The following is a 13,440-nucleotide window of genomic DNA, read 5'->3' as shown; positions in this document are numbered from 1 at the left end:
TCACAGGTCAGTCTGAGCCGGGCATTGCCTGTCTTTGTCGCTCTTGCATTCTGTATTCCATACCTGAAGTACAGCAGATGGTGTTGCTGTTCATCTTCTTCCTATGAGCAGCCTCAGCAGTGTGCTGCACACTCAGCAGGAGCAATGTCCCCATCTCAAGAAGTTTGCCTTGTGAAAAATTTGAAACTGATAACTTTGTAGAAGTTGACGCTACCCAATTTTTTTTCCTTCACCAGCGCATATCACCCCATAAGGTTTTGATTTATACCAAGGTCAAGGGTCTAGCACAAGTGGCACAGTCGTCAGGAGTTATTGTGTGACAGATAGACACAAGCCATAGTATTTTATATATTGATAATTATTAAAAAATACTGATAAAAAAGAAAATTTGTGTAACATAACAAAAGGTTTACCTAAAAGTGAGCAAAAACAAATCCTTAATCCTAAAATCAGGAACTTTACATGACAGAAAGAGCCCAATTATCCCAAAAAAATAATCCTTAAACTGGAAGACCACTAATAATGCTGGCCTTTAAATATATACCACCCCCCGGCTTCAATGCAGTGTCAATAAGGCACATAACAAAAAATTAAGCAATAACTGCACCATAATATTAATTCAAAGACATAATTAATAACAATATTGAAAAAATATTTTTAAAAGGCTCAATTTAATGAATACACACTTGAGCTGGAGATGTACCATAACACACAGAAGTTTCGACCAGTAGAGTTTGTTGTTTTCTTCTTATTTTATTTAACAGCTGCCCTTTCAGGAGTTGCTCTAAGTTGTATTGCCTGCTTTAGAGGTTTCCTTTCAGAAGGACACACACTGACGTTTCTTCTTTCTTCTCTCACAGTGGTTTGATGCTTTCATCTACATCTTCTTTGCTCTGGAGATGGTTGTGAAAATGGTGGCACTGGGGATCTTTGGTAGGAAGTGTTATCTTGGGGACACGTGGAATAGACTGGATTTCTTCATTGTCATGGCTGGGTAAGTCCTCAGAGTTTTGCTAAACCGCATTGTAATAAGCCGTCTCCGCTCTCAGAGCTGCAAGAGTTTTTCTAACTGATTATGCAAAGAATTGAATTGTACTGACATTCTTTGTTTTGTGGTCTTGTTTAAGGCACACAGGCATCTCTGTCAGGTCCTCCTGGTCACCTGGTGGAGTGACTTTGTGAAACAGCAGACGGATCTTACATGAGTTTATTAAAAGCACATCAGGCAGCGTGTTATGAGCAAATCGATATTAGTGATTGTTACTTTCAGGATTCCCATGGCGAGTGTCAGACGCTTGTGAAGGTTCCTTTAGGGTTGTTGTTAGCATAACTGTTTGTAATATTGTTTAATTTGAAGATAATGTTGTGTTTACTATTAAGTATTGTTTTATAGGACCTTTCAAAATGACTGGTATCTTGCTTTTTGAAAATTATAACGCCAAGACACAGAGGCAATAGATTTTTCCATTTTGCTTGGGGTGATTACAAGGGGGGTTCTTGATAAGTCAAGAGACCTCACCTGTCAGTAATTGTTGTGAACTCATGCGTTCTGGGTTATTTATTTTTAATGGCTCAGTCCTTTTCTTAGCTCTGTCCTTGCAGACTACAATTTATTTCCTCAGGGATGCCTCTAGCATCCTCTTGGATGGAGTTCTAATCTTCTCAAAAATGGTACAAGAACTGATCTGTATCTCCTGTCGCATAGTTTTATGTACCCGGGCAGGTATGTAATTATAAGGAGTGGTCGTCGTATTTCCTCCACAATTACAACCTCCTTGGGCTGTGTTAGGGTTCTTCTATCCCCAGTTACCCTCCCTGGCTATGTCCTCACAGTTATGGTGCCTTCCTTCAGAGACATGGGACAGACAATGAGGCCACAGGAGGTCTCCTCCTCCTTTTATTTGTCTATCCTATGCCCCCAGGATCTCTTGGCACGGGCTACCTGTGTGACTAAAATGTAAATTGTTTTTATACAATGCTAATCTTAAAAGTTTTGTTCTGTCACTGCACCCGAAAATGTTATAACTTGGCTTTTATTAGGACATCAGTAATATTCATCACCTTACATTCTGCTGGTTTGCTCATCAGAATTATGATTATAAATATGAGATGAGACACAAAAATAACCGGACTGGGCTTGGGGCTTTCCTGGAAAACTTGGCCAGACAGTGCATCCAGAAAGTATTCACAGTGCATCACTTTTTCCACATTTTGTTATGTTACAGCCTTATTCCAAAATGTATTAAATTCATTTTTTTCCTCAGAATTCTACACACAGCACCCCATAATGACAATGTGAAAAAAGTTTACTTGAGGTTTTTGCAAATTTATTAAAAATAAAAAAATTGAGAAAGCACATGTACATAAGTATTCACAGCCTTTGCCGTGAAGCTCGAAATTGAGCTCAGGTGCATCCTGTTTCCCCAGATCATCCTTGAGATGTTTCTGCAGCTTAATTGGGGTCCACCTGTGGTGAATTCAGTTGATTGGACAGGATTTGGAAAGGCACACACCTGTCTATATAAGGTCCCACAGTTGACAGTTCATGTCAGACCACAAACCAAGCATGAAGTCAAAGGAATTGTCTGTAGACCTCCGAGACAGGATTGTCTAGAGGCACATATCTGCGGAAGGTTACAGAAAAATTTCTGCTGCTTTGAAGGTCCCAATGAGCACAGTGGTCTCCATCATCCGTAAGTGGAAGAAGTTCGAAACCACCAGGACTCTTCCTAGAGTTGGCCGGCCATCTAAACTGAGCGATCGAGGGAGAAGGGCCTTAGTCAGGGAGGTGACCAAGAACCCGATGGTCACTCTGTCAGAGCTCCAGAGGTCCTCTATGGAGAGAGAAGAACCTTCCAGAAGGACAAACATCTCTGCAGCAATCCACCAATCAGGCCTGTATGGTAGAGTGGCCAGACGGAAGCCACTCCTTAGTAAATGGCACATGGCAGCCTGCCCGGAGTTTGCCAAAAGGCACCTGAAGGACTCTCAGACCATGAGAAAGAAAATTCTCTGGTCTGATGAGACAAAGATTGAACTCTTTGGTGTGAATGCCAGGTGTCACGTTTGGAGGAAACCTGGCACCATCCCTACAGTGAAGCATGGTGGTGGCAGCATCATGCTGTTGGGATGTTTTTCAGCAGCAGGAACTGGGAGACTAGTCAGGATAAAGGGAAAGATGACTGCAGCAATGTACAGAGACATCCTGGATGATAACCTGCTCCAGAGCGCTCTTGACCTCAGACTGGGGCGACGGTTCATCTTTCAGCAGGACAACGACCCTAAGCACACAGCCAAGATATCAAAGGAGTGGCTTCAGGACAACTCTGTGAATGTCCCTTGAGTGGCCCAGCCAGAGCCCAGACTTGAATCCGATTGAACATCTCTGGAGAGATCTTAAAATGGCTGTGCACCGACGCTTCTCATCCAACCTGATGGAGCTTGAGAGGTGCTGCAAAGAGGAATGGGTGAAACTGGCCAAGGATAGGTGTGCCAAGCTTGTGGCATCATATTCAAGAAGACTTGAGGCTGTAATTGCTGCCAAAGGTGCATCGACAAAGTATTGAGCAAAGGCTGTGAATACTTATGTACATGGGATTTCCCAGTTTTTTTATTTTTAATAAATTTGCAAAAACCTCAAGTAAACTTTTTTCACATTGTCATTATGGGGTGTTGTGTGTAGAATTCTGAGGAAAAAAATGAATTTAATCCATTTTGGAAAAAGGCTGAAACATAACAAAATGTGGAAAAAGTGATGCGCTGTGAATACTTTCTGGATGCACTGTATGTACATGTGCATATGTATATGTTTAAAATTTTGTTTCTTTTCAAGTTCCTGAATGCTTTAGTCCCCTCCTATATTACTGACCTCTTACACCCCTACTCTCCTTGATGATCACTGAGCTCCACTGACCAGAAGTTACTAGTTGTGCTGCAGTCTCGACGTAAAACTCAGAAAGGACTGTGCCTTTGGAGTGGCTGCCCCTAAGTTTTAGAAGGGTCGACTTTTTTATTTTAGGTGAATACCAACTTGGTCATTTTTAAATCCCATCTGAAAGCCTATCTTTTTGCCTTCGTTTTTTTAAAACTTGTATGAGAGTATGTTTTCTTTATTTATTTTGGTGTATTTATTTACTGTATCTATATATTGGTATATTTATGAATGCTGTAAACATGTTGGCCAACTTCTGTTTTAACTGTGCTCTATAAAATTCACTTGAATTGCTATATAAATATATTAGTTCTGTGTCATTGCTGAGGACTGCATTTAATTTGAAGTGCATGACATCAGAATTTTTGGACTTGCTGGCACTATAATGAAGAATTGTTTAATTTTTGAATATTATCTTTGATTCCATGCTTCCACTTTTCCACCACTGGTCCATTTGGGTGCACTAGACGCCCAGAGTTTGAGCGTGTGCAGAGGTGCCAGTCTGTGCACAGGGCATCATATTTGGATGGGAGACCATCTTGGAAAAAGCTTGGTTTGCTGCTGGAAGAGGTGTTGGTGAGGCCAGCAGGGGGTGCTTACCCTGTGATCTCAACGTGGATCCCAATGTCCCAGTGCCATGAAGGGGACACTGTGTTGCAAAAATGGTGCCATCCTTTGGGTAAGACGTAAAACTGAGGTCCTGACTCACTGTGGTCACAAAAGATCACTGGGCATCCTTAGTAAAGAGTAGAGTGTTTCCCAAAATCCTTTATAAATTGTCGGGACATACTGGCCTCCTACTCATCTCCTCTTTCTAAATGGCTAACTATCTCTATCACCCCTTTGCCACTTAATATCTAATGTGTACTGAGCATACTGACACAAAATGGCTTCTGTCGCATCATCCAGGAGAATGGTGCATATTGGTGGTGGTTCAAGTGACTCCCCCATCTCTATGTAAAGCTCTTTGAGTGTCTTGAAAAGTGTTATATAAATGCAATGTCGTCATCTTCTTCTTATTATTTTATATTATTGTAAAATGGTATCCACAATTTCCAAGTTATACTGAAAGCAGACCACTGCTTGTGAAGTAAGTTTTCCACTTTTTAACCCATTAGCCTTGTCACGTCCCTGAAAACCACCAAGCTGTTCACAGTCCTTCTCTGTTAAGCTGCGATCAGACAACTTGATACTCACGTTAATCTCATTACTGCTTTAACAGGTTCAGACTCCTCAATTTAATCCTGTAATGCTGTTAATTACTTTGTAAAATGTTTCTTTGAAGTTCTCATTTGTCATTTAAAATTGATTAACTAAACCTGGTCTACGTAGGTCTAAAATTGGTTTTCATATTTTGAAGAAATTGTCCAGTACAGAAGTGTTGTCAGAATGGCTTGGAAAATCAGTCGCCTTGTTTCAAATTGAAGTTGACTGCTCTGACAGCCCTACTTGGCACAAATCGTTTGCATGCATTTGCACTGGCACCCACAAGAAAGACTGGCATGAAAGGGCAATGAAAATGGACACATAGTTTACCATCATTCACTTTGCTCTACTCTAGGAAAAAGATTCTTCATTTTCCTTAAAGACTGGATTGTTCATTGCAGAAATCATGCATCCTCATGTCATTGCTGCGCAAGTTTTGCTCAGTCTGAACATTTTGGACAATTCTAGTGTCTTTCAGCTTGATTTCACGTGGCTGTTTTTTTTTTTGGGGGGGGTGGGGGGGATGTCATAGCATGCAAGAGTTCTTCTAGATACATTGATCATGGAGATTTTTAAATCTGAATGCATTTTAATGATTGATCTTATATCAACTTTTTGATACTCCCCAACAAAAAAAGTAGTTGTAAATGTATTATTGTAAATTAAATGTATTATTATTGTTATTATTATTATTGTTGGTTCATCCTACATAATAGTTCCTTTCTAAGAAACCCTTAAGTAATTAGAAATTTACGTTAGGGTTCTTTTCTAAGAAACCCTTAAGTAATTAGAAATGTATGTTAGGGTTAGGATTAGGGTTAGGGTTCCCTTCTAAGAAACCCTTAAATAATTAGAAATGTATTTAAGTCAAATCTGATGTCACCTTACCACATTAATCACATCCCACAGAAGAAACACGTGTACAGTACTGTATAGAACATCAATGTCAGTAAAAATTTTAAGGTGCTACATCTGTCACTTTTTGAAAATTTGCAAAAATGTACTTCTGTTAAGAACGGGAAAATCTGTTCTGGCAAATGTTCATGAGATTCTTAAGTATTTAAGAAGCCCCATTTCTATTCTTTGTTTTTATATATGAGCTTGAATTTTATTCCTTATAAAGATTTTTTTTCACTCTTCATTTAAGTCTTAAGTGCATCACATTGACATTTTCGAAACTACTACCAGAGTATAGTGGGATACTAGGGGAACTAGCCTGGTTGCCTGGATTCTCATTCCTTGACTCGCATTATGAAGGCTTGCTATAAATTACAGTACAGCACAGGAGCTCATTTGTCTGAGATACAAACTTGATCACTGAACATGTGAGGTTAGATAGCCTTAATTTTAATACTCTGGTTGACACTCAAAGTTCTTTTTTTCTTGACTTGGTTTTTATTTTTGTGTTTTGGCTCTAGTAAATTAGTAGAATTTTGTGAAATTACTTTTTACAATTCTTGTCCGATTCTGATGACAGTCTGCCTTGAAAAAACTACTTACAGTCTGTCTTCTGTTTTTGATTCTATTTCAATCTTTGTAAAAGGCTTCTTTTTATTTTTTATTTTTGAACATGCATCTCCTGGTTAGCAGTTTTGAACGTCATATCATTTTCTCTTAAATGCTCAGTGCTATTGGGCTGGCGGTTTGGGGGAAAAGATGGGCGGTGGGCATTCACGCTATGGGGCTGTCTTAACACTTTGTGTTCTTTTACCTGGCATAACATCTTCAATTATAACTGCTCTAATTATAACTTACTGTAGGTAGTGACTTACTTGAGGGAGACTTTAGACTTTGTTCTGCTTTATATCATGATCGACACCGTTTTGTGTGTTTTCCTAGTAACTGTGGTAGGCTGTTATTATTATGATGCATTATTGCTATTAAGTGCAGGCCAGTAGCGATGATGCCTGACATCCTAGTCATGACTCCTGTACTCATGACTCCTTCATCCAAGTTTTTGGAATCACAGAAAAAAAATCATTTTTATTATAGGAGTTAGCATTTTGATTGTTTTGGTGCTAGGATCTTCTTTTTGCTGAGTTTTCCTTTATATTTTTGTTTTGGTATTTTGCTGTTTTACTGAAGTTAATTTTTCGTTCATTTAATCTTTTTTAAATATAATTTTATGTATTTTGTTAATTGTTTATGGTTTTCTTTCTGGGTTTTATTTATTTGATTGTTTATTAATTATTGTAAAATGTTGTATTTTGTTAACATTGTATGTATTACAGGTTTTTTTGTTATTGTCATCTGTCCTGTAGAGCCTAAGGTGGCGGGGCCACCTGATTTTGCACCTGGAGGACGGCCCTCAGCCGTATAAATAGGGAAGCTGCATTTCTCAGAGCCACTATGACATTGCTTGTTTCAATTCCTTCATTTTCATTTATGATGCTTGTTTGACTGTCCTGCTTTTTTATTTTACCTCTGCGTTGATTATAAGCTTTTCTGATTTTTGGGTTTCTTTGCTTTAAGTTCTAGCCTTTACAACAAAATCTATTTTTGCTGTTTTGTGCCTGCATTGTGTTTTTGATTTACTCATTTATTCTTTATAATACAGAGCTATTCAAAATGAAAGAGCAGATTTCAAAAATTTATTTTAAAGAAACTGTATAAGACAGAAACACATTCCGCACATCACTGGATAGAGGAAAGTTTAAAGTTTAGTCCTATGGTCCTTGAGATTGCATGCACTCAACATGAGCACCATGCATAGTGCGACAAAAATTAAATTATTGATAAAGTTCTTTGACTTTGATAATTATTTCTATACACCTACACAATAAACACTTAACACTAACCACAAAGTCCAACCCAATCCAGTATAGCAGAAGCAATGAATGTAAAAAAATGAATTCCCAGTGCAACAGGCCTCTTAGTGAAATGAAAAGTTTTGTCCTACCAGGTTCCTGATTCAGTTTGAGGATTAGAGGTGAAGACAAAGCCAACCAAGATGAATTCTTTCTACCGTCAAGCAGGCTCAGGACAGCACATACATTCAGACCAGACTGTAAACTAAGGTAGTGGTAGTTTTTAATCCAATGCTGTGTGTGATGAGTAGAAAAAAACTGACTGTATCATTTTGGCTTCTTTCTAAAGAGTGCGCCTCATTAATATTCCTCCCAGCAACCTCCGAATCTGCCAAATAGCATTATACTGCCAGGGCTGAGACGTAGTCAATTTCAAGTAGCATGGCTACGTTTGCCCAGAGTCCTGTGCATTTGATGCAAACAGGAAGCAGTGAAGAATTGACATGCTTTAGTGTTGTGCTTATTGGGTAGTAGAGGTTGTGAATGAGTAAAAGCATGACAAACTGTACTTTTGGGTTAGAGAGATCAGAGTACCTGCTATCAAATCTGTGGCAGTCAAGCCTTAGTGTATTCATACATCCCGTCTGCCACTGTCTGTAAAAAATTTTTACTGTTTTGATATTAAATTCTGTTAATTTTTGTCTCATGGGGGTAGCATGGTGCAGTGGTTAGCACAACTGCCTCACAGCTCAGGTCCCATTTTTGGGCACAATCAGTCCAGCATTGTTGGCAGAAGCTTCCCTGGCCCTTAGGAACACTTAAGACAGTTGCACCTTTATAATCCAATCAAAACTAATTCAGTTTCTCCTTCCCCATTGACTGTAATGCACTCTGCCAGGTTCGACAAAGTTCCATATTATTTCTCTGAGTTTACTGAACTCGAGGTGAAATGAATTCCGCAGTGTTGGCTCATCACTTCATAAGAAAACTAAGGTTTTACACAATATATGGTGATCAGATAGAGGTTTTTGGAGCCTGTTTGAAAGAGTGACTAGGGAAAGTGCAGCGAGATACAGTGCCCTCTGTAATGCCCTGAAATGGGGGGACCATGTAGAAAAAATGCTGTCATTTCTAAAGGGAGTGACTAAAATGTATGCAAATACCCTTCAATTAAAGTCTACAATGTTCACTTCAATCACATCTGAATTGTTTGATTTGTAATTTTATACTGTTGGACAGGGGTGGGGTAAATCAAGGAAAAATGCATCAAACATTATGGAGGGCACTGTAGGTGGACATGCCTGGCTCAGTGACTTCAGGATTGGAGAGGGAACAGAGGGATACGTGATCTACCTGCCATCTTCTACCACCCACTCTTGAGGTGATTTCCTTTGCTTAGTTATACTGGGTATCTTGTGAATTATCACACCTCCATCTCCAGAAAATCCCCAGTGCCGAGATACAATTATTTTCCAGCAGCAGAATTTAAATTGTACATGATTTAAACTGTTATTCATTTTTAATTTTTATAGTATAGCTTATGAACAGAATGTGCCTTTCAAGATTAAATCCACACGGTAGAATATAAAGATAACGTGTTGCAAATAGTCCCTAACGTACAGAGCACCACACTGATTACCAAACATAAAGCTGCACCGAGATCATGTGCTGAATGGCTGCTTTTGTCTCATCTGTGCGAGGCTGAGCGGCATCAGTACATTGGAAAGGACTTTCTATTAAAGGCTTTCCTCAGCCGTCAAAGCCCATTAGTCTGTAGCTTTGAGTGAAGTTCACGCATCAAGCTGGCCTTTCCAGTAGGGACATGGATCCTCAGGCAGTGAAGCATTAGGAGAGCGCGATCAGGAAAGTAAGAAAAGGGACGTATGTGTGTGAGTGTGTGTGTGTGTGTGTGTGTGTGTGTGTCACTTATAGGCCTATCTCTGCTATCTGCCTATTGAGGCAGAAGAGTGATATCATTAGAAAAGCTAATTTAAAAAATATAGGCAGATAATGCACATGCTTGTGAAGAACTGAAGAGCTTCAATTTAGCAGATAAACATTTCAAAAAGAACCGTATGAAAGGAAAGGATTATGAAAGGAAGTGTTCAAATAAAGGAGCAATTGTCTAGCTGCTTTCAGAGTGTTTCATAAAAAGAAGTGGAGAAGTTAAGTTCAGGAGGTCAACACTAACAAATGACACATCTTTCTTTCTTTCTTTCTTTCTTTCTTTCTTTCTTTCTTTCTTTCTTTCTTTCTTTCTTTCTTTCTTTCTAAGTATGTGCCCCTGTTTTCTCAATTTGTCAGATCACCTATGTCACAAGACTCAACTTCTAGTCAGAGGACTTGTCAAACTTGACGACTGTCTTATTGCCCAAGTGTGCTAATTTTAAATGGCTTGAAATTGCTGGGCATGACGATGTTCCAGCACAGCTTTTACGTTTCCGAACTATTGTGTGCTCACCATAGTAATGTGTTACCTGGCAGAGTTCACGCTCTTTTAATTTCCTTTTCCCTTCTGTCATGGTTAGCCAATCATGAGACATCAGCCACACTTCTGTTTGTGAGGTTCAAAAAGTTCCATATTCCTTGTAGCTTTATTGTATGTGTTGTATGCGCAGGTGGGTGCTCGTTTATTGTCATCTCTCATGCACACAGCCTGCCCCTACAGCGTATGACAAAGTGAAATCTTTGGGTGAGTTGCAGACTAGCTGAGACGACGGGTATGTCAGACTACATGAATGATGATCACATGAGTGCACTGTGATTGCCACCGACACAAGGATTATGTGAATGACATCTACCGCTGCTGCAGGGGGATGCGGCAGCCCTTCAGAAACCAAACTTAAACAGTTTTTCAATGGGAAACAAACACACTCTTATAGCTTTTCTTTGTGGGATCAGCTGCAGGCTTGCTGGGCTTCGAACATTTAAAAGACAGACCGCGGTCATCCTGAAGTCTCACTCTCCTGTCTCTCTTACCCCAGACTCCCTCTGCTCCGGCTGCTGCTACCGAGCCGAGCACTTTTTAGCAGGAGTCGGGCATAAGCGTGAATTTTGACAGCTGTTCCTTGTGAAGCCGGACCGCCTCTGAAAAAGTGTTTGTAAATGGCAGAACAGCGATAAACTTTCTACTCCTTGGAAAACCTGCTGTATGCTCCTGTGCAACTTTGTGACCCAAGCTTGACACAGGAAATACTGTAGCTGGATAATTCATGGAATATGGCATGACCTTAACATAAAAGCTACCAGCTAATGAAAGAGTCTTTGCTAAATGAGGATTAGGAAGAAATATCAATACCAACTGTGCTACCAGTAACCTCTGACCTGTCTCACTGCCCATGCCTCGTCCCACATGCTCCATGTTTGGAACCCCTATGGCAGGCTACTCACTGACTTTACTTTCAAACTTTTACTTCAACATAGTTCATCACCAGTAGAGGACTTCATAAGGGTGTTCTTATAGTGACCTATAAAGTACTGCAGTTAGGCCATGAATGAGCACCCTCACCTCCTGGCCTGATGGCAGCAGTCAGACAGAGACACTGGCATTAAGCTTTTAGTCACCAGCTATATTCACTAACATTCAAACCAATACCAACAAGTACAAAGTGACACCTGGAATCATCCAACCCAGGATAAGTGTCTACATAAAAAAAGTAGACAAAAACTGTCTCTAGGAATCTCAACATGGGTACGATGAGATAAAATGATGTACTCTTGGACAAAGGCTGTAATCGATAGATAGATAGATAGATAGATAGATAGATAGATAGATAGATAGATAGATAGATACTTTATTAATCCCAATGGGAAATTCACATTCTTCAGCAGCAGCATACTGATACAATAAATAATATTAAATTAAAGAATGATAATAATACAGGTGAAAAAAAACAGACAATAACTATGTATAATGTTAAATATTAACGTTTACCCCCCCCTGGTGGAATTAAAGAGTCGCATAGTTTGGGGGAGGAACGATCTCCTCAATCTGTCTGTGGAGCAGGACAGTGACAGCAGTCTGTCGCTGAAGCTGCTCTTCTGTCTGGAGATGACATTATTTAATGGATGCAGTGGATTCTCCATAATTGATAGGAGCCTGCTGAGCGCCCTTCGCTCTGCCACAGATGTTAAACTGTCCAGCTCCATGCCAACAATAGAGCCTGCCTTCCTCACCAGTTTGTCCAGGCGTGAGGCGTCTTTCCTCTTAATGCTGCCTCCCCAGCACACCACTGCGTAGAAGAGGGCGCTCGCCACAACTGTTTGATAGAACATCTGCAGCATCTTATTGCAGATGTTGAAGGAAGCCAGCCTTCTAAGGAAGTATAACCGGCTTTGTCCTTTCTTGCACAGCGCATCAGTATTGGCAGTCCAGTCTAATTTATCATCCAGCTGCACTCCCAGATATTTATAGGTCTGCACCATCTGCACACAGTCACCTTTGATGATCACTGGGTCTATGAGGGGTCTGGGCCTCCTAAAATCCACCACCAGCTCCTTGGTTTTGCTGGTGTTCAGGTGTAGGTGGTTTGAGTCGGACCATTTAACAAAGTCATTGATTAGGTCCCTATACTCCTCCTCCAGCCCATTCCTGATACAGCCCACGATAGCAGTGTCATCAGCGAACTTTTGCACATGGCAGGACTCCGAGTTGTATTGGAAGTCCGATGTATATAGGCTGAACAGGACCGGAGAAAGTACAGTCCCTTGTGGCGCTCCTGTGTTGCTGACCACAATGTCAGACGTGCAGTTCCCAAGACGCACATACTGAGGTCTGTCTTTAAGATAGTCCACGATCCATGCCACTAGGTATGAATCTAATCCCATCTCTGTCAGCTTGTCCCTAAGGAGCAGAGGTTGGATTGTGTTGAAGGTGCTAGAGAAGTCTAGAAACATAATTCTTACAGCACCACTGCCTCTGTCCAAGTGAGAGAGGGATCGGTGTAGCATATAGATGATGGCATCCTCCGCTCCCACCTTCTCCTGATATGCAAACTGCAGAGGGTCAAGGGCGTGTTGAACCTGTGGCCTAAGGTGGTGAAGCAGCAGCCTCTCCATGGTCTTCATCACATGTGATGTCAGAGCAACAGGCCGAAAGTCATTCAGCTCACTAGGACGTGATACCTTTGGGACTGGGGGTGATACAAGATGTTTTCCAAAGCCTCGGGACTCTCCCCTGTTCCAGGCTCAGGTTGAAGATGCGCTGTAGAGGGCCCCCCAGCTCCGATGCACAGACCTTCAGCAGTCGTGGCGATACTCCATCTGGACCCGCTGCTTTGCTGGCACGAAGTCTCCTCAGCTCTCTGCTCACTTGCGCTGTTGTTATTATGGGTGGGGATGTTTTTCCTATGCTGTCATCAGCAGAAGGATGTGTGGAGGGTGCAGTACTCCGAGGTGAGAGTGAGAGTGGGTTAGGGTGGTCAAACCTGTTAAAAAAGTTGTTCATTTGGTTTGCTCTCTTCACGTCTCTCTCAATGGTGGTACCCCGCTTCGAGCTGCAGCCAGTGATGATCTTCATCCCATCCCACACTTCCTTCATGCTGTTATTCTGCAACT

At 40.8% G+C, this 13,440-nt stretch overlaps 1 protein-coding gene across 2 annotated transcripts in view; it reads left to right on the top strand.

Annotated features, from left to right (window-relative positions):
* The window catches only part of cacna1ia (calcium voltage-gated channel subunit alpha1 Ia), an 856,996-nt gene that overhangs the window by 387,887 nt on the left and 455,669 nt on the right, over positions 1-13,440 (top strand). For both annotated transcript variants that reach the window (XM_051935123.1, XM_051935122.1), the window contains exon 4: positions 861-994. In XM_051935123.1, the coding sequence (XP_051791083.1) occupies positions 861-994 (134 nt within the window). The remainder of the gene's footprint in view (positions 1-860; positions 995-13,440) is intronic.

The sequence above is a fragment of the Erpetoichthys calabaricus genome, chromosome 12 (genome assembly GCF_900747795.2).
Source record: "Erpetoichthys calabaricus chromosome 12, fErpCal1.3, whole genome shotgun sequence".
Classification (NCBI taxonomy): domain Eukaryota; kingdom Metazoa; phylum Chordata; class Cladistia; order Polypteriformes; family Polypteridae; genus Erpetoichthys; species Erpetoichthys calabaricus.
Note: the sequence above shows the minus strand (reverse complement) of the source record. Positions and strands in the feature narration are given on the sequence as shown.